General features: G+C 49.3%; 1 protein-coding gene and 1 long non-coding RNA gene across 2 annotated transcripts; both read right to left on the bottom strand.

The window, feature by feature from the left end:
- Positions 1–1,790: 1,790 nt before the first annotated feature.
- Positions 1,791–8,637, bottom strand: Hmox1 (heme oxygenase 1). Its single transcript, NM_012580.2, is given in 5 exon segments — positions 1,791–2,485; positions 3,525–3,624; positions 5,134–5,625; positions 6,452–6,572; positions 8,499–8,637. Coding segments are annotated over 5 exon segments (870 nt in total). The 5' UTR covers positions 8,522–8,637; the 3' UTR covers positions 1,791–2,351.
- Positions 8,638–9,108: 471 nt separating this feature from the next.
- LOC147998800 (uncharacterized) lies at positions 9,109–24,037 on the bottom strand. Its single transcript, XR_015643540.1, has 6 exons — positions 23,951–24,037; positions 19,112–19,420; positions 14,410–14,621; positions 10,294–10,435; positions 9,399–9,695; positions 9,109–9,301 (listed from the first exon to the last, which is right to left on the bottom strand). It is a non-coding gene; the product is annotated as an uncharacterized LOC147998800 (long non-coding RNA).
- Positions 24,038–25,858: the final 1,821 nt, after the last annotated feature.

Below are 25,858 nucleotides of genomic sequence, written 5' to 3'. Positions count from 1 at the left end.
GGCTTCTGGCCAGGTAGTGACGTAAAGACAAGCATATCTCCATGAGTTTGAGACCAGCCTGGTCTATGGAGCAAGTTCTACAGCCAAGACTTCAATGAAACCCTGTCTTGAAAAAACAAAATGACAACAAGAATGACTTCTGGACCTGGCTGTATGTATATGAGTCTTCCAGAATGGCCTTTCTTGTGTGGTGACTCTGGGACACCACCTCAGAGCTCTTTAGCTATGTGCCTCCTTGGAGTTCTGGAGTTTCTGTGCACAGACATCACCGGATTCCCTCCTCAGCTCTGAGAGACAGATGTATTGCTCATCTTTCCAGGGAGGAAAATGAGATTTGAAGCACTGTGCCCAAGACTTGGCAATAGAGCCAGTATGGGGGACAAAGACCCTCTGACCCCCAGCCCTCTAGCACTAGTGGGACATAGTAGGTACCCCATCCCCGTTCGGCCTTCACTGACGTTTTCACCTTCCCAGAGTGGGAGCTGTATGTCTACTGTTTGGGTGGCTTTCATCACCTGGGTCAGAGCTCAGCAGACCTGGCTGAAACCCTTCCCGACACTGGGCAGATTGGCCGTGATGACCATGTACACAAGCATGACAGGTGACTGACTCTTCCAGTACGACAATCAGGAGACACTGGCCTTCTGCGCACAAGAAAGCCAGGCCTTGGATTTAACTTGCTTCTCAAGACACACAGGTGAGGTCAGCATCATCATTGTGTTATCACAGGTGGTGAGTCTGAGTCCCTGAGGGGTTAGGTGACCAACTCCGAAGTGGAGTAGCAGATGGTTCAGCAGGTCAAGGGCTTACTGCCCAAGCCTGAGCTCAACCTCTGGAAGTGGAACCTTATATAAATGGAAGGAGAGAACGGTCTCCCCACGCTGAGCGATGTGACTGTGCATACCAAGACAGTGCACTCGCAAGAAGTGAAATTAGAGAAAACATGAAGCCAGGCACTTGCCTCTAGTTTCTAAGTATCATGATTCAGACAGAGCACATCAGCTTTACCCCAGAATCTGTCCATTTCTTCCTCATAAAATATATAAGTCTCGGGGCTGAAGAGATAGATCAGCCAGTGAGTTGGAGCCCATGTAAAACAGGCATCGTGGTGTGTGCTCGTAAACCCAGCACTCTAAAAACAAAGTGTACTGACCAGGTGTGGTGGTACATGCCTTTAAACCCAGCACTTGGGAGGCAGAGCTAGGAGGATCTCAGTGAGTTCAAGGCTGGCCTTGTCTACATAGCAAGTTCCAGGCCTGTCAGGACTACGTAAGAGAGACCCTGTCTCAACACACACACCATCTGTCTCCCCACAGAAAACAAGGTGGACTGGTCAGGTGTGGTAGCATACATATATAATCCCAGCATGAAGGCAGAGGCAGGAAGACATCTGTGAGCTCAAGGCCAGCTGGTCTTCATAGTGAGTTCCTCCAACCAGGGCTTCCCTAGTGAGATCTTGTCTAACTAAAATAAAACCAAGGTGGACCGTTTCTAAAACACACCTGAGGTTGATCTCTGGCCTCCACATGCACACACACACACAAGCATCTGCGTACACACAAACACACACACACACACAAGTATCTGCGTACAAACAAACACATACCTCCACACCCACAGTCAATAAGATCTGCCCAAATGCTTGAAGCTCACTTCCAACTCTCAGACACAGTGGACCGTCAAAGCTACTGATGCCACCACCACCTGCCCTCCTCCTGCCAGACACTGAAGAGACAGGAGGAGCAGGGCCCTGTTCGTGGACGGCAGAGACATGAACGAACTTCCGGTGATTATTAGATAATGCCATTTATTATTTCACACAGAAGTTAGAGACCAAGGTTACAATTATTAAATACCACCCACCCCTCAAAAGACAGCCCTACTTGGTTAGAATAAAAAAACAATCGATACAACAAAAAATACCATTACACTGGTAGAACTGGGGAAATAACAAAAACAAGACAGAAACACAAGACAGAAAATCTCTGCACACTGATATCAAAGTGGCCATGACGCTGGGGGAAAGCAGTCATGGTCAGTCAACATGGACGCCGACTACCAAGGGCACTGGGCTCAGAACAGCCGCCTCTACCGACCACAGTTCTGGGGCTCTGTTGCAGGATTTGGGGCTGCTGGTTTCCAAGTTCAGGCCCCTGGCTGTGCTTTTGGTGAGGGAAATGTGCCAGGCATCTCCTTCCATTCCAGAGAGACAAAGGAAGACACAGGAAGGGGGCGAGGAACCCCAAAAGCTTTCTTAGAGGCCCAAGAAAAGAGAGCCAGGCAAGATTCTCCCCTGCAGAGAGAAGGCTACATGAGACAGAGTTCACAGCCTCTGGGGGCCAACACTGCATTTACATGGCATAAATTCCCACTGCCACGGTCGCCAACAGGAAACTGAGTGTGAGGACCCATCGCAGGAGCGGTGTCTGGGATGAACTAGTGCTGATCTGGGATTTTCCTCGGGGCGTCTCTGCAGAGGTAGTATCTGTAGGAGAAACACAGACAAGGTCAAACACACAGCCTGGGGTGGATGACACTGCACAGAGCAGAGGACACTGGGTGCCGTGTCTGCTACAGTTCCAGTCCAAGGCCAGGATTCTGCTACAGCTTGAACCACTAGCCACTGCTTAAACACCTTCAAAGATAGGAGCTCACCAACTCCCCCACGCTGTTCCTCCTGTGCTCCGCCAGGCCGCAGCAGGTCAAAGACTCCAGACCCAAACAGGTAACTAATTCTATCAGCACTGACCATATTTCAGCCCACCAGAAACAGTACCACTAATGACAAGGTGGCGGGTCCTGCCTCCCTTGGGAGAGCCTTGGGCAAAAGGTGGGCCCATTCAAGCAATCAAGCTTCACGTAACCTGCCCTGCTCAGTTTCAGTCACCCACTCCCTGGGCCATACTGTCCCAGGGGTGATAGGCTCAGGGAAGGCACATTTTCTGCCACTTTGGTCTTTTTAAGAACCCTTACTCCTGCTCCAAGGGTAGTGTATCAAGGCACAGGAAAAGGGCTGACACTCCAGTAATTACATGAACTCCGTCGTGTCTCCTGGAGGGTCAGCGCTAGAAATAGCTTCCCAAATCCTTGCCTCATATGGGGCCTGCATGGGAGCCTTGAGTGGGCCTCAAAAGGTAAACACACCCTAGATTTTTATGAAAGATTGAAGCAGGAGGATTGTTTGACTCCCAGGGTTTGAGACCAGCCTGGGTCATGCAGCATGGCTCTGCCTTGGGGGAAAAGAAGTGGGAGGCGGGATCTAAATGAGAGGATCTCTGTGCCAGTGACTTCTGAGGGCTTTATATGCCCCTCAGCCAACGAGCTACACAGCCCCCAACCTCCTGATTTTCTAATGTGGAGAAACTAAGGTAGAAAAGTCTTATAGCTTACCCACAGTCATACTACAGACTTACCCTGGGCTCTTTTGTCTGCACCCTATCTCTAATTTAAAACGTTCAGAATGGAGAAGAGTAAAGAAATTCCAGCTGGGCTAAGGAGAGCAGAAGCCAAGAGGCCATCTTTACCTTGCACCAGGCTAGCAGGCCTCTGGCGAAGAAACTCTGTCTGTGAGGGACTCTGGTCTTTGTGTTCCTCTGTCAGCAGTGCCTGCAGCTCCTCAAACAGCTGAAGACAAGACAAGACACACTGCCTGTTAGTGATACTCACAATGTGGGGGGACCCCAGGGGAAGGCACAGATTGAAGCCTGTTGGGAAATATTGTACAAATGACACGACTTGAGGAAACTATCGCATACCGCGTCTTTCACTTATCTCATGAGATGTGACAGGTTTAGTTGGCTCCCTGCCTGTGCGTCCCCGATACTGTCTGTACCCTCGCTTGGACCCCACCAGTAACGGCTGCCCTGAATAAAGACTTCAGGAGCTTTTCTGTATCCCTATGAGGAGAACCAGTTTGCCTCTTCGGAAATAACACACGAATGTGTGGGAGCCGTGCAGCCTACATCCCGTGCTCTCTTCATGACTGTACTTGAGCTCCTCCTTGCTAGGCGGTGTGTCGTGTCATGGAGTATGGTCGCTGCTTTTGCAGGTCAGGGAACCACAGCTCCTGGAGCAGGGCTTTCTTGAGATCGACTAGGGGTCAGGATGGAGACCCAGTTCTCAGCTGGGCCTGTGTCTAATCCTCTTTTCTTGTTGGTGTTTTGTTTTGTTTTTCAAGACAGGGTTTCTTTGTGTAGCCTCGGCTGTCCTAGAACTAGCTGTGTAGACCAAGCTGACCTGGAACTCACAGAGATCCTCCTGTCTCTGCCTTCTGAGTGCTGAGATTAAAGGAATGGGCCATCACTTCCCCACTTCTAAACTCATTCTTTATATCATGTCCTCGGAAGGCCTCAGGTGAACGGGCCTAGATGAATTTAGGACATCTGAAGGTTACTTCTCTAACAGGTGCTTGCCTGGTGGAACTTTTAAAGGCTCTCAGGCTGAAAGTGGGGAGAGACAGGAGGTCCCAAATTGGAACCCTGACCACCATAGCACCCATAGTATAAATAGGACAGTCTACTCCCCCAGCTCTGCCTTTCGGGGCCTTGCTCAAAACACCGAGCTAAAGATAGTTCAAAGATTAAGAGCGTTAGTTGCTCTCCAGAGGATGCGGGTTCAATTCCCGGTTCCCCTGTGGCAGCTCCCAGCTGTCTGTAGCTCCACCCCCAACAAATCTGACACCAAACAGATATACCCGTGGGCAACACATCAATGCAAATCAAAGAAAAGGAAGCAAATGCCACCTGGGACATGTCAGCATCCGAAGCCTGGACTGTGCCGGCCTGGCCATGCACCAGTACTCAGGCACCCCAGGTCCAGCTACACCATTGTCAGAGGATCACAGCCCACCACACAAGAGAGCAATGACATCAGGGAACTTCCCCTGTATCACTCCTCCCACAGGGACTGAACCACAACTTGCTTACCCCTCTCGCCTTGAAGATGGATGCTATTATTATCCCTATTTTGGAGATTTAGAACCTGAGGATGAAGAGATTTGCCCACAATCACCCAGCTAGTTAAGCAGCAAAACAGGACCCTGGCTGGCCCCAAGTCCTTGTACTAACTGGGACTCTGGGGACCCTTCCTCCAATAACTGGAATGAATGGGGCTTGAAGGAACAGTGGGGCTCACCTCAATGTTGAGCAGGAAGGCGGTCTTAGCCTCTTCTGTCACCCTGTGCTTGACCTCGGGGGTCATCTCCAGAGTGTTCATGCGAGCACGATAGAGCTGTTTGAACTTGGTGGGGTTGTCGATGCTCGGGAAGGTGAAAAAAGCCAGGCCTTCCCCAGAGCTTGGCAAGGCCATGGCCTTCTGCGCAATCTTCTTCAGGACCTGACCCCCTGAGAGGTCACCCAGGTAGCGGGTATATGCGTGGGCCACCAGCAGCTCAGGATGAGTACCTCCCACCTCGTGGAGACGCTTTACGTAGTGCTGTGTGGCTGGTGTGTAAGGGATGGCCTCCTGCCAGTGGGGCCCATACCAGAAGGCCATGTCCTGCTCTAGGGCAGCCCTTCGGTGCAGCTCCTCAGGGAAGTAGAGCGGGGCATAGACTGGGTTCTGCTTGTTTCGCTCTATCTCCTCTTCCAGGGCCGTATAGATATGGTACAAGGAGGCCATCACCAGCTGAAAAAAACAGAATCAACTTGTCGCTAGAAGAACCCTTCTGGAAGGACGGTCTCCTGTCTCCACCACCCTCCACTCCCCACCCAGTCAGTGCTCTCTTCCCTGTGTCTGATGTTTGCTGCAGACATCAGTTCCACAGCTGGCAGGAAACAGGGTCTATTGTGTCTACTGTGCATTTCAGCCCAGCTGTCAAAACCCCATTCCTCAGGCAAGAGGGCTTGGGAGGTTAAATGAGGTAGCCAATCTCACTGTGGGAACAGGACACTGCAGGGCTAAGGCAAACTTCTCCTTTCCTTCAGAGGCAAGTTGAAATTGGGTCAGGAGATTTGGGTCTCCCATGGTCCAAATACCCGGGAGGCTGACGCAGGAGTATTGAGAGTTCCTGAACTGTGTAGTGAGACCCGATCTAGTAACCTAAGAGCTTGGATTGTGGGTCAGTGGTAGAGAACCTAGCCGGCATGTATGAGGCCCTGCAGTAACCAGGTCAAGAGCACAAGCTCTGAAATTTGGCCATCTTTGGTTTTGGTCTTTTCCACTGAAAGCTGACAGGATGGCCTCTTTAACCTCTCTGTTCCTTCCCCTTAGGCACTCCTCAAGAACATAAAATGACCAACATAGAATACGTGTTCACTTAACCACCCCACTGCACCAGCTCCTCCACCAGCAGACCCTTTCCTCTCTGAGCTACAGGGTCAGCATTACCAAGATGGCGTCCTTGGACAGGCCCTCATCACTCCTGGCACCAACCTCCCCATTAAACTATTGGCTTAAGCCCTGGGTATACCTGCTATACCCCAGTGGTCTGGTCAACCTACACGTCACGTACCTTAAAGCCTTCCCTGGACACCTGACCCTTCTGAAAGTTCCTCATGAACTCAGAATTCTCTGCACGGATGTGCACCTCCTTGGTGGCCTCCTTCAAGGCCTCGGACAAATCCTGGGACATGCTGTGGAGGAAGAGAGGAGAGTCAGCCGGGGATGCCTATGAATGATTAGACCTGCAGAATAGCTCCAGCCTCCAATGTAGGCCAAGCCATGATCTTAACCATGCAAACAGATGTCAGTCATTAAACACTATGTGACGTAGTCCCCAAAACCCCAGGGAGGATTCCTACGCCAGTTATTCCCAGTGAAGAGGAGGCAAGGTATGTCCTGACCTCAGGGAAGAGCCACGCCAGTCCAAGGACCATACTCAAGGGCAGATTTTCTCTTTCCAAGACAGCGTTTCTCTGTGTAGCCCTGGCTGTCCTGGATCTCACTCTGTAGAGCAGGCTGGCCCAGAACTCTAGAGATGTGCTTCCCTCTGCCTCCTGAGTGCTGGGATTAAAGACATGGGCCACCACAGCCCGGCTAAGGGTAGATACTTTGGTGAGCTTTTAGATCCAACCTGAAGATATTTCTTAAAAAATTTCAGTTACAGATTTTACAAGCAGCAGGACGTGATGGTGCACACCTTTAATTCCAGCATGCAGGAGGTGGAGGCAGGCAGATCTCTTAGTTTAAAGCCAACCTGGGTCTATCTATATAGTGAATGAATTTCAGCACAGGGCTATGTAGGAAGAGTCTCAGCAAAACAAAACAAAAAACAAACAAAAAACCCATCCAAAACCAACTATACACTATACTCAAAGTTTCTGCATTAAATAGTCTATGTAACCCAGCTTTATTTAGAGAGGTTCTGCAGCAGAAGATTCAAGAGTTCCAGACCAGCCTGGTCAACTTAGTTAGGCACTGTCTTTAAATAAAAAAGGTGCTGATACTGTACCTTATGGGTAAAGCGCTTGCCTAGAATGTTTGAAGTCCTAAGTTCAATCCTTACTGCTAAAAGTTGGAGGTGAGGACTAGACAGTGTAAGCTCAGCCAGGAAACGCACTTGCCACCTGATAAGCCAATCTTTCTTGGAAGCCACATGGTAGACTGAGAAGTGACTTTCTTCAAGTCGAACTCTGACCTCCACATATTTAGTGTGTCATATATGTGGCCACTCTACATGCACGATAAATTAAATGTAACTCGAGACGCTTTAAATAAAAATATAAAAATAAAACTGGCTTTATAAAAGGAAAAAAAGAAAAAAGAGCTGGACAGAGTGGTGCAGGCCTGTAATCTCAGCACTAGGGAGGCAGAGGCAGGCAGATCTACGAGTTCTAGGCCAGCCTGATCTACAGAGTGAAGACATCCAGGGCTACAAAGAGGCGCTCCGTCTCAAAAAAAATCAAAGAGGAGAAGGAGGAAGAGGAGAAGGAGGAAGAAGAGGAAGAGGAAGAGGAGGAAGAGGAGGAGGAGGAGGAGGAGGAGGAGGAGGAGGAGGAGGAGGAGGAGGAGGAGGAGGAATAGAAGCCAAGTGTGGTGGCGGGGCACCTTCAATCTCAGTACTCAGGAAGCAAAGGGAAGCGAACTGGAGTTCAAGGCCAACTTGATCTACACAGGGACCCCAAAGCAAAACAGAACAAAACACCAAGCAAACAAAAAACTTCCTGTCCCCCCATCCCCAAACAAAAAACACCCAGCCTCAACACCCTCTAGTTCTGCTACGGCTGCCTCCCTGCGTCTTACAAGTCGTCTGAAGTTGGGAATTGATGTGACCACTCCGCGCCACCAAGAGGGCCAAGCTCCCCAACCCCCGCCCCCTAGAACGGTGAGTCCAGGATCCAGGACTCAGCACTGTTCATCCCTCAAACCTGGATACTACAAGACACACCCATCCGGTCACCTCCAGCGTGTCAGAGGGGTGAATCACATTTTCTCCCTCCAGCTGCCCATGGCTACAGGTAGACTGGGCGGCAACTCGTTCCTTGGTCCCGCAGCCTGCATTTCTAGGCTGGACAAGGGACGCGGGACATCACAGTTCCCGTCCCCAAGTAGTCGCTTGCCTGTCGAGCTGTGGGCGCTCCATCGCGGGACTGGGCTAGTTCAGGCTGGCTCCGCTCGCTTCAGGCTCCGGGCTCCGCTGGAGATGGCTCTGCTCCGGCAGGCTCCACTCGCTGGTTGGAGGCGGAAACTCTGGAGGCGACTGGCGACTGTGAGCGAGCAGCTGCCCGCGCCAGCCCTTTAAGTACTCGAGTCACGTGGTGGCCGCCCAGCTGAGCCGGCGTTCTGGCTGTTGTTGCAACACCCCGCCCCGAGGCTGGTCGGCCTGGCCTGTATGGGGATAAATCATATGACTCTGGCAAGCTCTTAAAAAAAAAAAAAAAAAAAAAAAAGGAAATCTGAGTGAATTGCCTCTTAGCAGAATTTTTTGGGTCCTTTCCAGAACCCTCTACTCTATTCAGTGATAGGAAGGCAGGAGTAGCCAGCCTCTCAGGAATCTGGAAGGTTCCAGAACTAGGAGACAATTCTAGCTGTGAGATGCTGGTGGGCAAACCCAGGGATTGACCCATCCGGGCCCCAAGTCTACATACTTGAGTCTACCTTCCCGGAACTCTAAGGATGACTGGTTTTCTCAATCCTTTATGTACATAGTCCTGTTTGTTTTACTAACACCTGCCTAGACTGACTTTTCCAAGGTTCATCCCCATGTGTCACAGTGGGGGATAGATGGCTCCAGTCTTACAGGCGGGGAATGTGAGCTGGAGGATGAAGCTTTCTGCCCAGGGTCTCATGGAGTGCAGCACCCACCTCTGGCGCCTCCTTGGTGCTCTCCTAGAACCTGGGCCACACTGTGACTTCCTGGTGCCTGAGTACCGGAGACTGAAGTCAGGACACATGGCTCTGACACATCTATAACGGCAGATAACCCACCGAAGCTTAGAGGGGAGGACTTGGACAATTACCCTCCGAATTCCTGGCGAGCTGGACCTTTGGTACAGGACAGAGAATACACAAACATGCTGGGTGGTTCTTCAAAGCCTCCGTAGTTCTAGTTGTCCTTTTTTGTTATTGTTAAAAGTATTTACTTCTTAAAATACCTCTTTAAAAAGTATTTACTGTTTTCCAGGTAGTGATGGTACAGGCAGGCCTTTGAGCCTAGCACCCAGGAGGCAGAGGCTGGCACATCTCTGTGAGTTTGAGGCCAGCGTGGTCTACAGAGGGAGTTCCAGGACAGCCAAGGCTACACAGAGAAACCCTGTCTGGAAAAGACAACAACAACGAAAACATATTATTTATTTTATGTGTGTCTGTAGACCCAAGTAAATGTATGTATGTATTCATGCCACGTGCATATAGATGCCTGAGAAGAAAGAAGAGGGCATTGGGTCCCCCATGACTGGGAGTCACAGGGGGTAGTGAGCTGCCCATGTAGGGAACTGAATTCAGGTCCTCTGTAAGGGCAGCAAGTACTGTGAACCACCCGGCCATCTCTCCTACTCTAAAGTGACTTTTGATCTCAACAAGGACTTCACTTTTTGTGTCTTTGTTTTGTTAATCCTGAGATTCTCCAGAAAAACCAACTCTAACATTTTGGAAATTAGAAGCAAGCTTTAAATATTAAATACTAACAAAGTAATGGACTTTGGCCAGGTATATTCTCTAGAATTTCCCAGTTGAAAATGGCCTTGAGCCGCATGTTGCAGGGGATTATAAGGACAAACCTATAGGACCCCGTACTTTCCCGTGAGGCTTTGTTGTTGGGACTTACAGGTTAATTTTGGACATCATATTTTCTCCCCGCAGCCCCCTCCCCCAGACATGGTTTCTCCATGTAGCTCTGAATGTCCTGGAACTCACTTTGTAGACCAGGCTAGCCTCAAACTCAGAGATCTGCCTGCCTTCTCCTCTCAAGTGCTGGGATTAAAGGCCTGAGCCACCATGACTGGCTCTCCTTCTGTTTTAAAGGCTAACATTTAGAAATGGTGGTTGTACCCCAGCTCTGAAAAAAAAAAAAAAAAAAAGAAATGGTGGTTGTAAGTCCTTGGCTCTGAGAAAAGGAAAACGGTGGTCAGCAAACTGCCCATCAAGGGTTGATTCCCCACAGAGGAGAATGCAAACTCTCACCTGCATATACCCAAGAATCTGTGTCACTTGGTAAAGAGAGCTGCCATCCCTCTGTCACTGGAATCAGTGACAACAGAATCGCAACTCACAGTGACTGAAGGACCCCTTGCCCCCTGCATGCACAACTCATTCCACACTCTCAGGAACTCCACCAAAGACATACAGGGAGTAGCTGGCTTTACAAACCAGGAAACTGAGGCTTAAGATAAGGGTGTACAGAATTCACTGTAACAAGAGGACTTTCGCATTCCCTGGAAAGCAAGTGGCATATCTTCTGCCTTCGAATGGTGCGGGTAAGAAAAGAGGCTATCACCACTGCCAACAAGCAGGTGCTTTTCTAGTTCTTCTGGAAAGGACCGTCTTCCCCGGGGTGACCCGGAAAGCAGGTGGGCAGGGACACTGTGCCCTTTGCTTTATACATCCCCTGGGCTGGACCTGTGCCGGGCGGGCAGCAGCAGTTACTGCCAGAATGAGTGGCTGCACCAGGGCTCCCCGTGGGAATGGGGGTGCAGCTGTTTGGCTTTCACGCCACTGAGGTGACAGAAAGGGGCTGAAACCAAGCTGTGATGGAACAGTGTGAAGCCAGCCAACCTTTGTGGAACACCCGCTGTGTGCCAAGGCTCTCCTACCCTGATGGCAGCCCACAGGTTCTGTACAACCGCCACTGACATCTCTGTTCTGTCTGCTTGATTCTAGTGAGGAATAGGGAAGCCAAGGAATTTTCTTCTCACGCAGCAATATTGACGGCAGAACGGAATTCTAGTCCTGGTAATAGAAAGTCAGACCTCCCCAGTCACCCTATCCCAAGCTCCTTCAGAGAGGGTCCAGGACTTTAGGGGGATAATGAGACGTCTGTAGATCTAGAGCCTGTCATTCAAGGACCCCAGAAAATGACTCCACACAACATGAATCCCCCTTTTCACATGGAGAGCTGGGGCACCCAAAGACTGAGACACTGACGCAGGCTGCACAGAGACACACTTGCTGAGCCTGAGTTTCTGACTCCTGGTGCCTAGCTTGTTCTCTGCGATCCCCGGATGTAGCTAGAAGATAAACCACACAGGATTCGGGGACTGAAGTAGCCATACCTGGCTGTTCTGGTCCCTTCTCAGCCTCCGTCCCCGCCCCTGAGCACAGACTGACTTGACTTCTGGACTTCCTTGCCTCCTGCATCAGAAAGACCCCAATCCGTGCCCTTCTTCCTCCCGCAGTGGTTGACTGAATATCCCACCACACCCTGACATCAGGACCAGACAGAGCTTCTGAGGGTGGTCAGAGGGTTCTGCAGATGTGACGGAGTCCTAGACCGTCCCTCAGGATCCAAGATCATCACAAAGTGCATGATGGGTTCAGACACAGTTGATGGATGAGAAAGGAGAGGGGCAGAAGAGGACTAGAAGATCGCTACCCTGCCTCCTCTAAAGATGGGGGACACAGCCACAAGCTGAGATGCACAGGTAACCTCACAAAACTAGAAAGTGCCCCCCCCCAGCCCATCTCTCAGGGCCCCATGGTATATTTCAGAATAGGACAGACCTAAGAGAGGAGTCAGCCATAACTCCAATGCTTTCCATTAAACAGATAGAATTGCCAGCTTCTGTAACTGAGAGTCATGGTGGTGGTAGTGGTGGGGGGAGAACAGCAGCAACTCTGTGTGTGTGTGTGTGTGTGTGTGTGTGTGTGTGTGTGTGTGTGTGTGTGTGTGTTTACCAGTTTAAAGTGTTTCAGATAGGGCTTTGCAAACCATTTAAAACCAAACAAGAAGCTTCTGTGCCTTTCTAGAGCTTTCATTTCCTTCTGCCCGAGGTTAAAGCCGTCCCCTTTTACCAACTATTCACAGAGGCAGAAGAAGCAGAGCGTGACTCAGCAAAATCCGCCTTCCGCTCTGTCTGCTCGTCACCCCTCCCAACCATGACACAGCATAAAATCAGCTTCAGGGCAGTGAGGAAATCACAACTCAGCATTCCAGACTCTGTGGTAAAACAAAGTCCGGATATGGTGGGGGCTGGAACCCTGGGCGGCGGGGGAAGGAGCTCTTTGTGTCTTTTGTCCCAGTTAGATGACAGTAAGGGAATTTGTGTGGGTGTCTTCAGGCAGGGATCCTCATAGGCGGCAAGCAGACTGACTACGCTATGCCTGAGATAGACTAGGACGGAGACAAGTCCCTAGCCCTGGAAGTGGGGCTTTGCAGCCTACATATACAGTGTATCAACAGGGCAGACAGTCAAAGCACAGGAAGCACCCAATAGCTGATACAAAGACACGGAATCCCAAGGACAGAAGCATCCACGAGTAAGGTAGAACCCTTACAGGCAGACAGATCTGTGCCGCCATACATGTAGGGCAGAAAAGGAAAATTCCTAATAAAACAACTGCCCCAAGCAGAAAGACCACAAATGACAACTGCCCCTGGTAGTCCCACGGCAACCTCTCCCACAAACAGCAGCAGGACAGCTGAATGAGAGAGGTGGAGCCCCTCCTCATCCCCATTTTCTCTTCCTCCTGCCTAACTTCAGAGGACAGTAACAGTGGCAGCTGCGCCCCCCCCCCCCCATCAACATCTTTCAACTGCTCCTGGCTGCTCCTCAGGTAAAGCCCCTTTATCCGGGCACCCCTGGCCCCGTCCTCCGCTCCATTTGCTCCTCCACACCAAATGTGCCCGACTCAAAGGCGTGCACTCCAGCCCTGAACCGGGAAGACTCTCACCCTCAGCCTTCGCTAGCCTCCCCTAGAACACGTTTGCCCAGAGACTCCCGTAGGTGCATGTTTGTAAACCAGCACTTGGGAGATGTAAGCAGGAAGAGCCTCCAAGTCGCCAAAGACATAAAGTTCACCACCCGTACACCCACTAGTACGGGAAAGGACACTGTGAAACGCACACTCAGAGCACAGTGAGATTAGTCCTCACTTATAGAAAGGCTTAATTAAAGAAGATGATGCTGGGCACACGGCTTTAATCTCAATCTCAGCTGTCGGGAGGCAGAGGCAGGTGGATCTCTGGGAGTTTGGGGCCAGCCTGGTCTACAAACATGGTAAGAAAGAAAGAAAGAAAGAAAGAAAGAAAGAAAGAAAGAAAGAAAGAAGGAAAGAGAGAGAGAGAGAGAGAGAGAGAGAGAGAGAGAGAGAGAAAAGCAAGGAAAAGATGGGGCTAGAGAGATGGCTCAGTGGTTAAGAGCACTGACTCCTCCTCCAGAGGTCCTGAGTTCAATTCCCAGCAACCACATGGTAGCTCACAACCATCTGTAATGAGATCTGATGCCCTCTTCCGGTGTGTCTGAAGACAGTGACAGTGTACTCATATGGATAAAATAAATACAATCTTTAAAAAACAAACAAACAAAAAAAACTCTTGCTCTTCCCTTCCTGTTCCTGCTCTGTCCCCTCGCCCTCCCCCGCCCAGGCTCATGTCTGGCCTCTATTTCTCTACTTCTCTTCTCTTCCCTTCCCTTCCCTTCCCCCCCCTTCTTCTACCCTCTTGACTACTCCCCTCCCCATACCCTGAATAAACTCTATTCTACACTAAAAAAAAAAAAAAAAAGAAAGAAAGAAAAAAAAAGAGAAGATGGATGACCCCTATGTGCTACTGATCTTGAGAGTGAATACAACTCTTTTTCATTGCAGGTGGTTACAATGTTGTCCTGATATATTCTGTGTTAGCATAGGATTGTTTTGAATTGAAGACAATAAGCCCCACAAAAACTCTGAGCCCTCCCTTCCTCATGTGCCCCAAAGCAGACTTAGTGTTATCATAGTGGATACAAACATTAGATCTTCCCCAAATCCAGAGAAAGACCCTAAGGAGTCTTTTCTTTTAATTGTTTTATCTTAGGTGTTCAGGGTTTTACTTACATGTATGTCTGTGTACCACACTAGTACCTGATTTCCAAGGAGGCTAAAAGAGGATATTAGATCTCCAAGAACTGGAGTTACAGATGTTTGTAAACTGACATGAGTGTGCTGGGACTCGAACCTAGGTCCTCTTCCTTCTGAGTGCTGGGGTTAAAGTCCCGCTTCTTGCAAAGCTCCATTTGTTGTCGTTGCTTTATTTCCGGCCAGGAAGCCTAGGAGGCAAAGGGAAAAGGTTTCTAGACCAAACCACTCTCATAGAGTTTCTTCAAGTACTAATCATACACCTGCTACTCAAACAGGGACTCAGACGGTGGCGACTGTCGAGGGATGTTCATGGCACCTTTATCAGTCATAGTCTCACAGGGCGATAGCCCACATGTTCCTCAGTATGATGGTTACTGGACAAACGTTAATACTATAAATAGAAAGGACTACTGACTCACACATCCAGTCCCAAGTCTTCAAGATAGCTATGCTGGATATAGATTAAAAAGGTGTGCTGTTTCTCATGCCAGCACTCTGGAGGCAGAGTCAGGCTGGCCTTGAACACACAGCAAGTTTCAGGATAGCCAGGGCTACAAAGATAGACCCCGTGTCAAAAAAATTCCCCAAAGAGGAGTGGGGAGCTTGCTTTATAATTCCATTCAGATAGATGGCTCAGTGGTTAGGAGCATTGACTGCTCTTCCAGAGGTCCTGAGTTCAAATCTCAGCACCCACATGGTGGCTCACAACCATCTGTAATGAGATCTTATGTCCTCTTCTGGTGTGTCTGACGACAGCTACAGTATTTATATATATAATAACTCTTAAAAAAAACGTTTGAGGGGTTGGGGATTTAGCTCAGTGGTAGAGCGCTTGCCTAGCAAGCCCAAGGCCCTGGGTTCAGTCCCCAGCTCTGAGAAAAAAAAGAAAAATTTTGAAATATACATAATGAGCATGAGATAACACATGCATAACATATAATAAACCAACATAAAAATCTAGAAAGTGCCAAGTAAGTTAATCAGATAGGGTGTCACCTCGTCGAAGGCGGGGCTCACCAAGGTGAGAAAACCTTTAGGAGTGACAACTATGCTCAGAACCTTGGTGGCTGGATGATTTCATAGAGTATGGCCCTGAACTCACCAGGCTTTGTAAATATGTAGCACTCGTTACAGCTCAGTGATGGCTCCGTGAAGCTACAGGAACCTTGGCTGAGGCTTTCCTCTTCTTTCCAGTCCTCAGTCATCCTCTGGGGCCTGCCTTCCAGGTTCATGTGCCCCAGTCATCCCTACCCTACCCAGCTGTGAGCAGCCCAATATCCGGCAGCGATGACACAGGCATCACCTTTCAGAGTCAGAGCTTGCTGGTACCACATAGGCATTGTCTGCAAACTTAATGTAGGAGGCTTGGAATGTGAGGCTCAACTTCTGGCAAAGGGCCACGTGTTCACCTAAAGTTTGAAACCAGATGTGCTGGCCTCCAGTATTTTCACAGCAACCCACTGGGCTGAAACAGTTCTGGGTACCGATAGAGCCACACCCTTTTCAAACATCATCTGGCCTCCCAAGGCATCCGACAGGCTGGAGGTCTGGGGTTTGCATATCCAGACCACAAGGATCCTATGCGTGATGGCTTGCATATGCATAGTGCACAGGGTGTGGCACTATTAGAAGGTGTGGCCTTGTTGGAGGAAGTGTGTCGCTGTGGGGGTGGGCTTGGAGACCCTCCTCCTAGCTGCCTGAGGATGCTCAGTCTGTCCCTGGATTCCTTCCGGTGAAGATGTAGAACTCTCAGCTCCTCCTGCGCCATGCCTGCCTGGATGCTGCCATGTTCCTACCTTGATGATAATGGACTGAACCTCTGAACCTGTAAGCCAGCCCCAACTAAATGTTGTCCTTTATAAAACTCATGCTGGTCATAGTGTCTGTTCCCAGCAATAAGACCCTAACTAAGACAATATGGAATCTGGCTATAGTTCCAAAGTCCTTCTACTTGGCTGTACTGAAGGAGGGACTCCTAGGACAATATAAACTAGCTAACGAAACAGACTTCAAGCAAGGGTTTGCCACTCAAAGCAGGATTCCGACAAATAATCGTGTGGACCTGAACCCCCTGAGCCTCTATTTCCTCACTTGACAAAATGCAAATTAGAAGGGCGTTGTCGGGAGGGCTGCTCAGTAAGAAACTCAGCAGAGGGCAAGGCTCAGAAGAAGAATAAAGGAAGTGTCCATTATGATGTGTGGTCAGAGAGAGCCAGTTCCCCCTTCCCTCTTCCAGCCCAGTGTTTCTCTAATGTAGAATTTCCATAGGGTCCTGCTAGGGTGGGGCAGTCAATCGCATCTGGTACACCTTTTTCCTCCACTACAGTTAGGAATATTAGCTTCCTCGTGTCTCTCTTCATATGTTTCCCTAGCAAGATGGCCCAGTGGGTAAAGAGCAGGCCCGATTACTGAGTTTGCTCTCTGGAACCCATGTAAAGATGGACAGAGAAAACCAATGCCATAGAGTTGCCCTCTGACCTTCATGTGTGAACCACCTCCTGTTGTAGGGGATCTACCTGAGAAAACTACTGTGACATGGGTCTAAGCCAATAGGAAGTCTTTACTAGCTGGTCAGTGACTCCATTGGTGTTCAGAGTCCCAGGGTAACCTTTCTCAGGCTGAGCTTTTAAGCACGAAGACCATGTCCTAGGTTGATACAAGAACAGTTAGCCAGAAGCAGAGCTGCTGAAGCTAAAACGCGAGGTTAGGTCCATTTTGAGACTTCCCCAGAACTATGGACTTTGGTGGATTAGGTCTGTGTTTTCGTTTTGGCAGGTGGCGCTTGTTATCTATGTGCTGAATTTTATGGCCCGAGTTCCACTTCCCTTACAGACTTAGCTGTGTTAAGGCCTGGGGGCCTGTTATACTTCTATCCCACGCAGAGAAAGGTAAACCTTTCTTGGGAAGTAATTTCAAATGTCCAGAGAAGCAGCAAGAAAACAAAAACAAATAACAAACACCACCGACACCAAGGAATTTCTGTACACCTTTTTTTTTTTTTTTTTTTAAGATTTATTTATTGGGCTGGGGAGATGGCTCAGTGGTTAAGAGCACTGACTGCTCTTCCTGAGGGCCCGAGTTCAAATCCCAGCAACCACGTGGTGGCTCACAACCATCTGTGATGAGATCTGATGCCCTTTTCTGGTGTGTCTGAAGACAGCTACAGTGTACTTAAAGTACCCTTAACCACTGAGCCATCTATCACTGTACACCTCTCTGTAGACAGAGTTTTGTCACATTTATTTGTGTCCCCCACCCTTGCTCCTGCCCCAACCAAAGAGTAAACTGCAGAACACTTTCCTTTATCCTTAAATTCTCTACCACGTTATGCCCAGGTGACGGATTCTTTGTACTCCTGTACAACTGTAAACTACAGGAGAGTCAACTGATTTGGTTCTTTGCATTTGTAAGAGGCAAAGCATTCTTGGTACCGCAGCCTTCTGCCAGGTCTGGGAGTTGACTGATAGGAATGACTAGCAGGGAGCAAGTATGCAAGTGTATGTAACATGAACGGGGAGAGAGTATACACACGTGGGTAACGTGAATGAGTGTGACACAGGAGAACTCAGAGAAGCAGAGAGGAGAACCACTAGGAGCCAGGCATGACTATGCTGAGTTAGGCTAAGAGGTAAGGGGATCTATAACAAGGCAAGGAGGGTCATCAGGAAGAAAGCATCCATGTACCAGAACTCACAGATAACTCACAGAACTCACCCTTCGCTCCTACTTCCTGAGCTCCAGGAGCCCACTGCTTTCCTCCTGGCCTGTGAGTGGTTTCCATCATGTGGAAGCTGGATTTCCTGTCTTTGTTGTTTTGTGGTTTGTTTTGGCGCGAGTGCGCGCGCGCGTGTGTGTGTGTGTGTGTGTGTGTGTGAATATATATATATATATATATATATATATATATATATATATATTTTTTTTTTTTTTTTTGAGCTGGGGACCGAACCCAGGGCCTTGCGCTTCCTAGGCAAGCGCTCTACCGCTGAGCTAAATCCCCAACCTCCCCCCCCCTTTTTTTTTAAAGGATCTTGGCTGGCCTAGTTCTCACTGTATAACCCAAGTCTAGCCTTGAATTTCCTAGCTCGCGCCTTCTGCCTTAGAGTCCATCTCCCAAGCACTAAAGATTTTACAGTGTGAGCCAACATGCCCTGCCTTGTTTTCCTTTTCCAACTAAGCTTTTTTATTCATTCATTAGTGGCGGTGTCCTTAATCCCAGCGCACAGGAGGCAGAGATAACTGAGGCCTGTGAGGGCTACGTAGTGAGAGCCTATCTTTTTTTTTTTTTTTTTTTTAAGCCTTTAGCACAAAATAACCTTTGTGCTAAGGGGCTGGGACGATGGCTCACTGGGGTTAGTGCAAGCCTGACCACCTGAGGTCACTTCCTGGAACTCTTGATAAGGTAAAAAGAGGTAACTGACTCCACAAAGTCATTCTCTGACCTTCATTCAAGTGCTTCCCCAACACACACACACACACACACACACACACACACACACACACACACACACACACACACGGTGATGGTCGTTTCAAACTAACTTATTAATTTAAAGGCAAGGTCTCCGGTAGCTTCGAGCTGATCCTCTTACTACCACTGAGTGCTGGGATTACAAGCCCGTGCCACTAATCCAAGACCTTCTTGTTTACTATGAACACATTCTACCAACTGACTCACCTAATTAATAAAGTCTGGGGCTGTCGGTGCGGCTGGATGGCGGCGTATGTGCCTAGCACGTGTGAGGCCAGGGTTTAATTAACAATTGTTAAAAAAGAACAGTTGCTCTGGTAAAAAGCAATCCACCAGGAAGCCGAAGTCGAGCCTTTTCTGCTGAGTCAAGGTCCGGGGCTGCGTGATGCTGAGTCACGGTCCCGAGGTCTGTTTTCGCTGAGTCATGGTTCCCGTTGCTCGGAATTGAACGCCTAGGGGCGGAGTCCTGGCAAGAAGGAGAGCGGACGTGCTGGCCTGACACGTTCCTTCTGTGGACTGGGGACAAAGAGTTCAGTCTCGGATCCTGCACCTAAAGGCAGGGAACTATGGCGGGACAGCAAGCAAACAGCTATTTGCTGGCTGCTGCTCGGTCGCGGTCGCGGCCGCTTGCTCACTTTTCACCCTCGCCCCTGCTCCTCCCCATCTCTCTTTGAGCCCTGGAGACTTGTTTGGGAGACGTGATCTGAGGGACCCTGCCTCCAGCTTCAGGAGGCTGGGAACCAGTTGCTGTCACCACCGAGAATTCAACAGGGTCAGTTCCGCACACATAGCTGTTTTCCTTAAAACTGTTAACAGTCGGTCGTGGTGGCGCTTGCCTTTAATCCTAGTACTCAGAGGAAGAGGTTAGTGAGTCTTTGAGTTCAAAGGCAGCCTGGCCTACGAAGTGACCAGGACAGCTAGGAAGGACTACACAGAGAAACGATGTCTGGAAAAACAAGGAGACTAAACACCCCCCCCGCCCCCACCCCCTCCCGGATCAGGAGCTGGAGAGGTGGCTCAGCAGTTGAGCACTGGCTGCTCTTCCAAAGGATGCAGATTCAATTCCCAGCACCCACATGGCAGCAAAGAAAACTCTACTTGGGGAGGAGCCTGGAGACAGCATTCAGAAACCTGGGAAAGGAAAGGAAGAGGGCTGGAGAGATGGTTCAGCAGTTAAGAGCATCAACTGCTCTAACAGAGGTCCTGAGTTCAATTCCCAGCAAACACATAGTGGCTCACAACCATCCGTAATGGGTTCTGATGCCCTCCTCTGGTGTGTCTGAGACAGTGACTGTGTACTCACATATATAAAGTAAATCTTATTAAAAAAAAAAAAGGGGGTAGGGGGAGGAAGAAGCCTTGGGCTTCTTGGTATTTGATATTTGGTGTATTTGTGATACCATATGAAATGTGGTAGCATGTGTAAATGATTGGTGAAATAGACCTAGGTGAGTCCTCTCTACATGTGGCCCTGTGGCTGCCATGTGGCCCTGTGGCTGCCATGTGGCCCTGTGGCTGCCCAGGTGCAAGGAACTGGGCGTCGTTGCCCTGCACATCAAATTCTAGCCACAAGAGGAATCAAGACCAAACCCTGGAGCTCGGTCAGCCCTCAGAGCTCTTACTTGCTTAGGGATGAAGATGGGGCGGATTGAGGATGTCACTTCACCCCCTCTGAAAGCAAGAGTGGGGTGGAAAAGGGGGGTCAGTGTGGTTGAACAGGTCTTCTCAATCGCTTTGTGTAAACTAAAAACAGCTCAACGAGACCGTTCTTACTTATTTTATGGATAGGAGTACATTCCTGGTGTCTGAAGACACCCAAAAGAGGGCGTCAGACCCCATTACAGATGGTTGTGAGCCACCATGTGGTTGCTGGGATTTGAACTCAGGACCTCTGGAAGAGCAGTCAGTGCTCCTAACCATGGAGCTATCTCTCCAGCTCAAGTGCACTTTAAAGCATGCGCAAAGTCCACGCTCCATCTCCAGGCAGAGCAAAAAGGAAAATCCCCAAACACATTTCAGACCCACTGGTTGTGAAAGTCATGCCTGGTGGGGTGGGTGCAGGAGAAGTTGGCTAGTGGTCAGATCACCTTCCTTAGCAGGCGTGGGCCACCATGCCCAGCCTGCCTCCTGACTTCTTATCTTTGGTTCTTTTTTTTTTTTTTTTCCGGAGCTGGGGACCGAACCCAGGGCCTTGCGCTTCCTAGGCGAGCGCTCTACCACTGAGCTAAATCCCCAACCCCCCTGACTTCTTATCTTTATACGCATCTCTCTGTTCTCACCAGAGAAGTTTCCTTTATTGCAGGAGATGGAGATTAACACAGAGAGTGAGGATAGGGCATTAAGCAGAGAGTAAAAAACTGTGTGGGCAAAGAAGGCCTCAGTGAAGGCTCCTGGGGCAGGAGACAGTGGGATAGGCACATCTATCTACACAGCAGGATCTTGTCTCAACCAGATAAATCACACACCAGAAGGAAAAAAAACAACCCTAGGCCTGGCTTTGAGTCCGTCAGTAACAAACCATGGGGTTAAACAGGACTTTCTGGGCTGGAGAGATGGCTCAGCAGTTAAGAGCCCTGGCTGCTCTTCCAAAAGGACTCAGGTTCAAGTCCCAGCACCCACATGGCAGTTCACAGTTGTGTGTAATTCCAGTTCTGGGGGGTCTGACACCCTCACACAGCCATACATGGAGGCGGAACACTAACATGCATTAAACAAAACAAAAAGCACAAGACTTCCTTTCCTCTTCATTTTTTGTTGTTTTGCCCCCCATCTTCACCCCGCTCCCTCCCAAACAGGGTTTCTCTATGTAGCCCCCGGCTGTCCTGGAACTCCCTTTGTAGAGCAAACTGAACTCAGAGATCTGCCTGGCTCTGCCTCTGGAGTGCTGGGACGACAGGCACAGAACAGCATCGCTTGGTTCCTCTTCTTATCGTACAGTTGTTTGCTGGGTGGGTCAATAGCATGCATGTGGAGGTCAAAGGACAATTCGCTGGAGTTGGTTCTCCTTTTCCTCCACGTGGGCTCTGGGGACTAAAGTCATGTCCTGCTCAATAGGAAGTGCCTTTACCCGGGGAGCCCTCGGTTGGTCCGTCTTCTTCCTTCTATGGTGCTATAACTGGAAAACCAAGGCTTTGCTTGGGGTCAGCCCAGAGACCCAAGCCCTCTCTCCAGCCTCTGCCAGACACAAGTGTGTCCCAAGAACAAACCATGCTGTTTCCTGAGTCCCCCCACTCAGTGCTGTGTCATCTGTTCCTCCTCTTGGTGCTTCCTCTTTCTTCCTCAGCCCTCCCTAAGCACTCCAGCTGCCCTCCCTTCCCCGACACCTTTCAGCTTCCATGGGCAGGCGACAGGTCAGGAGGAGTAGGGGTTCTCGCTCTCATAAGCAAGAGACATAACAGGTGGGCCGTTAGGCTCATAAAGCAGGGGGCAGAGGATCAATTGCAGGTTGTATGAATGCTGTCCTGTGATGGTGGTGAGGGGTGGGGACTACGTAACATTGATTATTGTGGCTGGGGCTGGGGTGGGAGGGCTGGGGCTGTCCCCTCCTGTTTCGGAGGCTACACAGGTGAGCCCCCTTAATGACCATCAGACTTCTGGGAGATGTTGGGAGGATTTGAGTGGGTGCTGGGTGTCCCCATAGAGACTCTAGATCTTTCTGTTCCCAAATGAGTTACTTACAGTTATTTCTCTGCCGGTGAAATAAGTCAATTATTCAAGCCAGATTAAAATATATATATAAGGGGTTGGGGATTTAGCTCAGTGGTAGAGCGCTTGCCTAGCAAGCGCAAGGCCCTGGGTTCAGTCCCCAGCTCCGAAAAAAAGAAAAAAGAAAAAAAAAAAGAAGAAAAAGAAGAAAAAAAAAAGAAAAAAATATATAAACACAGGTTTATTGGGAAAACTGCTCTCGGGTGAGCAAGTTCATTGGCCCCAAGGAAGGAGGCCAAGGAAGTGGAGTCCCCATGGAAAGGGAGACAGAGGGGAGGGGAAAGAGAAAACACCAGTGCAGAGAGAAGGTAAAGGGAGCAAAGAGCCCAAAATGTCTGGATTCTGTAGAAAGGAGCCTCTCGGGGAAGGGCAGCCGGGTCCCATGGCTGGAAAGTTCAGGGTAGAAGGCTTGGTTTGCTAGGTAGGCACTGAAGGGTGCTGAGGGAATCTAGGAGAACTCAAGTCTGCTTTGGTATATAACACACATAACGTCAGTCCTTTGTCCTGGGCCTGAAACCCAGCACTTACTCTCTGTGTGACCTCGGGAAAGCCGCTTGCACATCAAACTCATTGGTGATATCAGGATGTTAGATTAGAATGCAGGGGCCCACGGAGAGAACAGGCCATGTGACTGACAGGTGTTGGTGTGCAGGGACTGTGGCCTTATGGGAAACAATGATCCTCTGTTCCTAAGATGTGTATTGGAGACTCAGCAGCAACATCAAAGCAGAATTTTTCAACTATGCAAAGTCAGATGTCAGCTTAAAAACAAAAAAAAAAAAAAAAAAAAAAAAAAAAACCAAAAAAACAAAAGGCAAAAACTCCCTAGGACTTGAGAGGCAGAGCCAATCAGATCTTTGAGTTCAAAACCAGTCTGTTCTACAGAGGGAGTTCCAGGATAGCCAAGGCTATACAGAGATATTCCCTAATCTTGAAAACCAAAAATTTAAAAAAGAGAAAAGATTTAAAAGAGAGAGAGAGAGTGCGCGCAAAACGATGCCTGGTAGCAAGTTAGCACAAAACAGTATGTTTTTTGTAGTGTTTTTTGTTTTTTTTGAGACATGGTTTCTCCATGTAGCCCTGGCTATCTTGGAACTTACTCTGTAGACCAGGCCAGCCTGGAACTCAGGAGATCCTTTTGATTCTGCCTCCCAAGTGCTAGGATAAAAGGCATGCACCACCCCCACCCTCAAAACAGTGATTTTTATAGTTCCAAATCACAAAAGATTCTTACCCTCTTTCCCCCACAAGCTGACATTCCAGGGACAGTCTCTTCTGCTAGTTCATCTAGCATAGCCCCAACCTGAAATCCCCCATCTTCCTGGGGCCCCAGTTCCCTACCTTCCTCCTAGAGGACTCAGTTGTGTAGCTTTTCAACTCTGACCAACAGAAATAGCTTCTGGCTGCTGGGGATGCCAGGGCTCTAGTGCCTCCTGCTTCTGTTACTCACTGATAAGCTGTAACTGCACATCACACTGAAAACCAGAATGATTTATTTCCTACAAGCCAATAGGACTCACATGCCTCTATCAAAAAAGTATCGGGTCTTAGCTCCAACAGATTCTCGCCAAGGTCTCATGTGGCCCAGCTAGCCTTGAGCTCCCTGGATAGCCAAGAATGGCCTTGAGTTTCTGATCTTCCTGTCTCTATCAAAGCCAGGGTTACACCCCTAATACACATTTACAATCTCTAATAAAAAAATTATAAACCTTTCATATAAGATATACAATAGATTGAACTAAAGAACGAAACAAAACGATTTTTTTTTTTTGGTTCTTTTTTTCGGAGCTGGGGACCGAACCCAGGGCCTACCGCTGAGCTAAATCCCCAGCCGGGACTCACACCTTTAATCCTAGCACTCAAGAAGCAAAGACAGGCAGATCTCTTGGCCAGCCTGATCTACAGGACAGCCAGGGTGACATGCAGAAACACTGTCTTGAGGAGAGAGAGAGAGAGAGAGAGAGAGAGAGAGAGAGAGAGAGAGAGAGAGAGAGAGAATTTTCTAAAGGCTGGTAGTTTGAGGTTTGAGGGTCTGGACTAGCCTGTACCTTATTCTCCAGTTGCCTGTGCCCCTGGGTCCTGAAGTGGTGGCGGCTTCAGTTATTAACATCTCCGGCCACCTCACCTCTTTTTTCCCCCGCATATGCTGCTCTGTCACCTGACATTCCCTAGAGTTCAGTATAGCATGGGGCTCGTAACATCCTGTGCTTTTGCTGTCCAGGAGGGCAGGCAGGTCACCAAGGCCAATACCTAGCAGGTCAGCAGCTTAGCTGGCCTCATGAGGACAGGAGTCCTCAGTTTTTATCAGTCCATTTACCAGTCCCGCTCACTGTTTCCCGACTGTCCCCGTGTCTATGGGGTCAAGGACAGTGACTCTTCTGTGGGTACATTCCCAGCACCCATCTCGGGATCATAGCTCAGGAAGGTGATAGCAGGATAGCCTCTGGGGCAGGGGACAGAGGCGGGTTTGAAGCTGTTGTGAGCATGGATGACAGGGCTGAGAGCAAAGGTGGGATGGGTCTGCACCAAGTTAGCTCTCTTTACCCACTGCCTGTGGTGCTGGGTGTGAAACCAAGGGCCTTGTCTCTCCTGCTTGCAAGCGGGGCAAGCACTCCTCTTCCAAGTGGCATCCCCAGCTTCCTGTCAGCCCAGTAGCCTTTACCTCCTCTCCAGCTTTCCACGTGGACAATAGATCCAGGGATGGTGGTTCAGAGTCACGCGCATCCAAGGTGGAGTAAGCTACCTCATGATCCCTGTATTCGTCTTGTCATTGTAGTCACAGAGAATCCCATGATGGGTGAATGTCAGGTTAGGATGTCGGGGGAATGACTTGGCTGGAGGAGGTGACCCACTGAGGAACAGGTGAGATAATTTGTGGGAGGAGCGTGGTCTACAGGGAACAACAAACATCTTGTACAGAGGCTATAGAGTCAGACCATAAGACTGTGAGGTGTGTGTGCGTGTTGTGAAAAAAGCTTGTATTCTGGGTGTTTCTGGGGCCAGACCCAGGAGCTTTGGCCAGGCCAGAAAGTGAGTCTCTAACTTGGGTGAAGGGTTTGATTTGGTTGAGGTTTGAGGATACTAGTTATTTTAAAACGTGCTCAGGGTCAGTGAGATGGCTCGGCTTGTAAAGGTTTTTATTGCCAAGCCTGAGGACTTGAGATAACCTGAATTTGATCCCTGGGATTCACACAATGGAAGGAGAGAACTGAAAATTGTCCTTTGACCTCCCCTAGCAGGCATGCACAC

Source organism: Rattus norvegicus, chromosome 19, assembly GCF_021556685.1.
Source record: "Rattus norvegicus strain SHRSP/BbbUtx chromosome 19, alternate assembly SHRSP_T2T, whole genome shotgun sequence".
Classification (NCBI taxonomy): Eukaryota; Metazoa; Chordata; class Mammalia; order Rodentia; family Muridae; genus Rattus; species Rattus norvegicus.
This window is presented reverse-complemented; position numbering and strand designations above follow the sequence as displayed.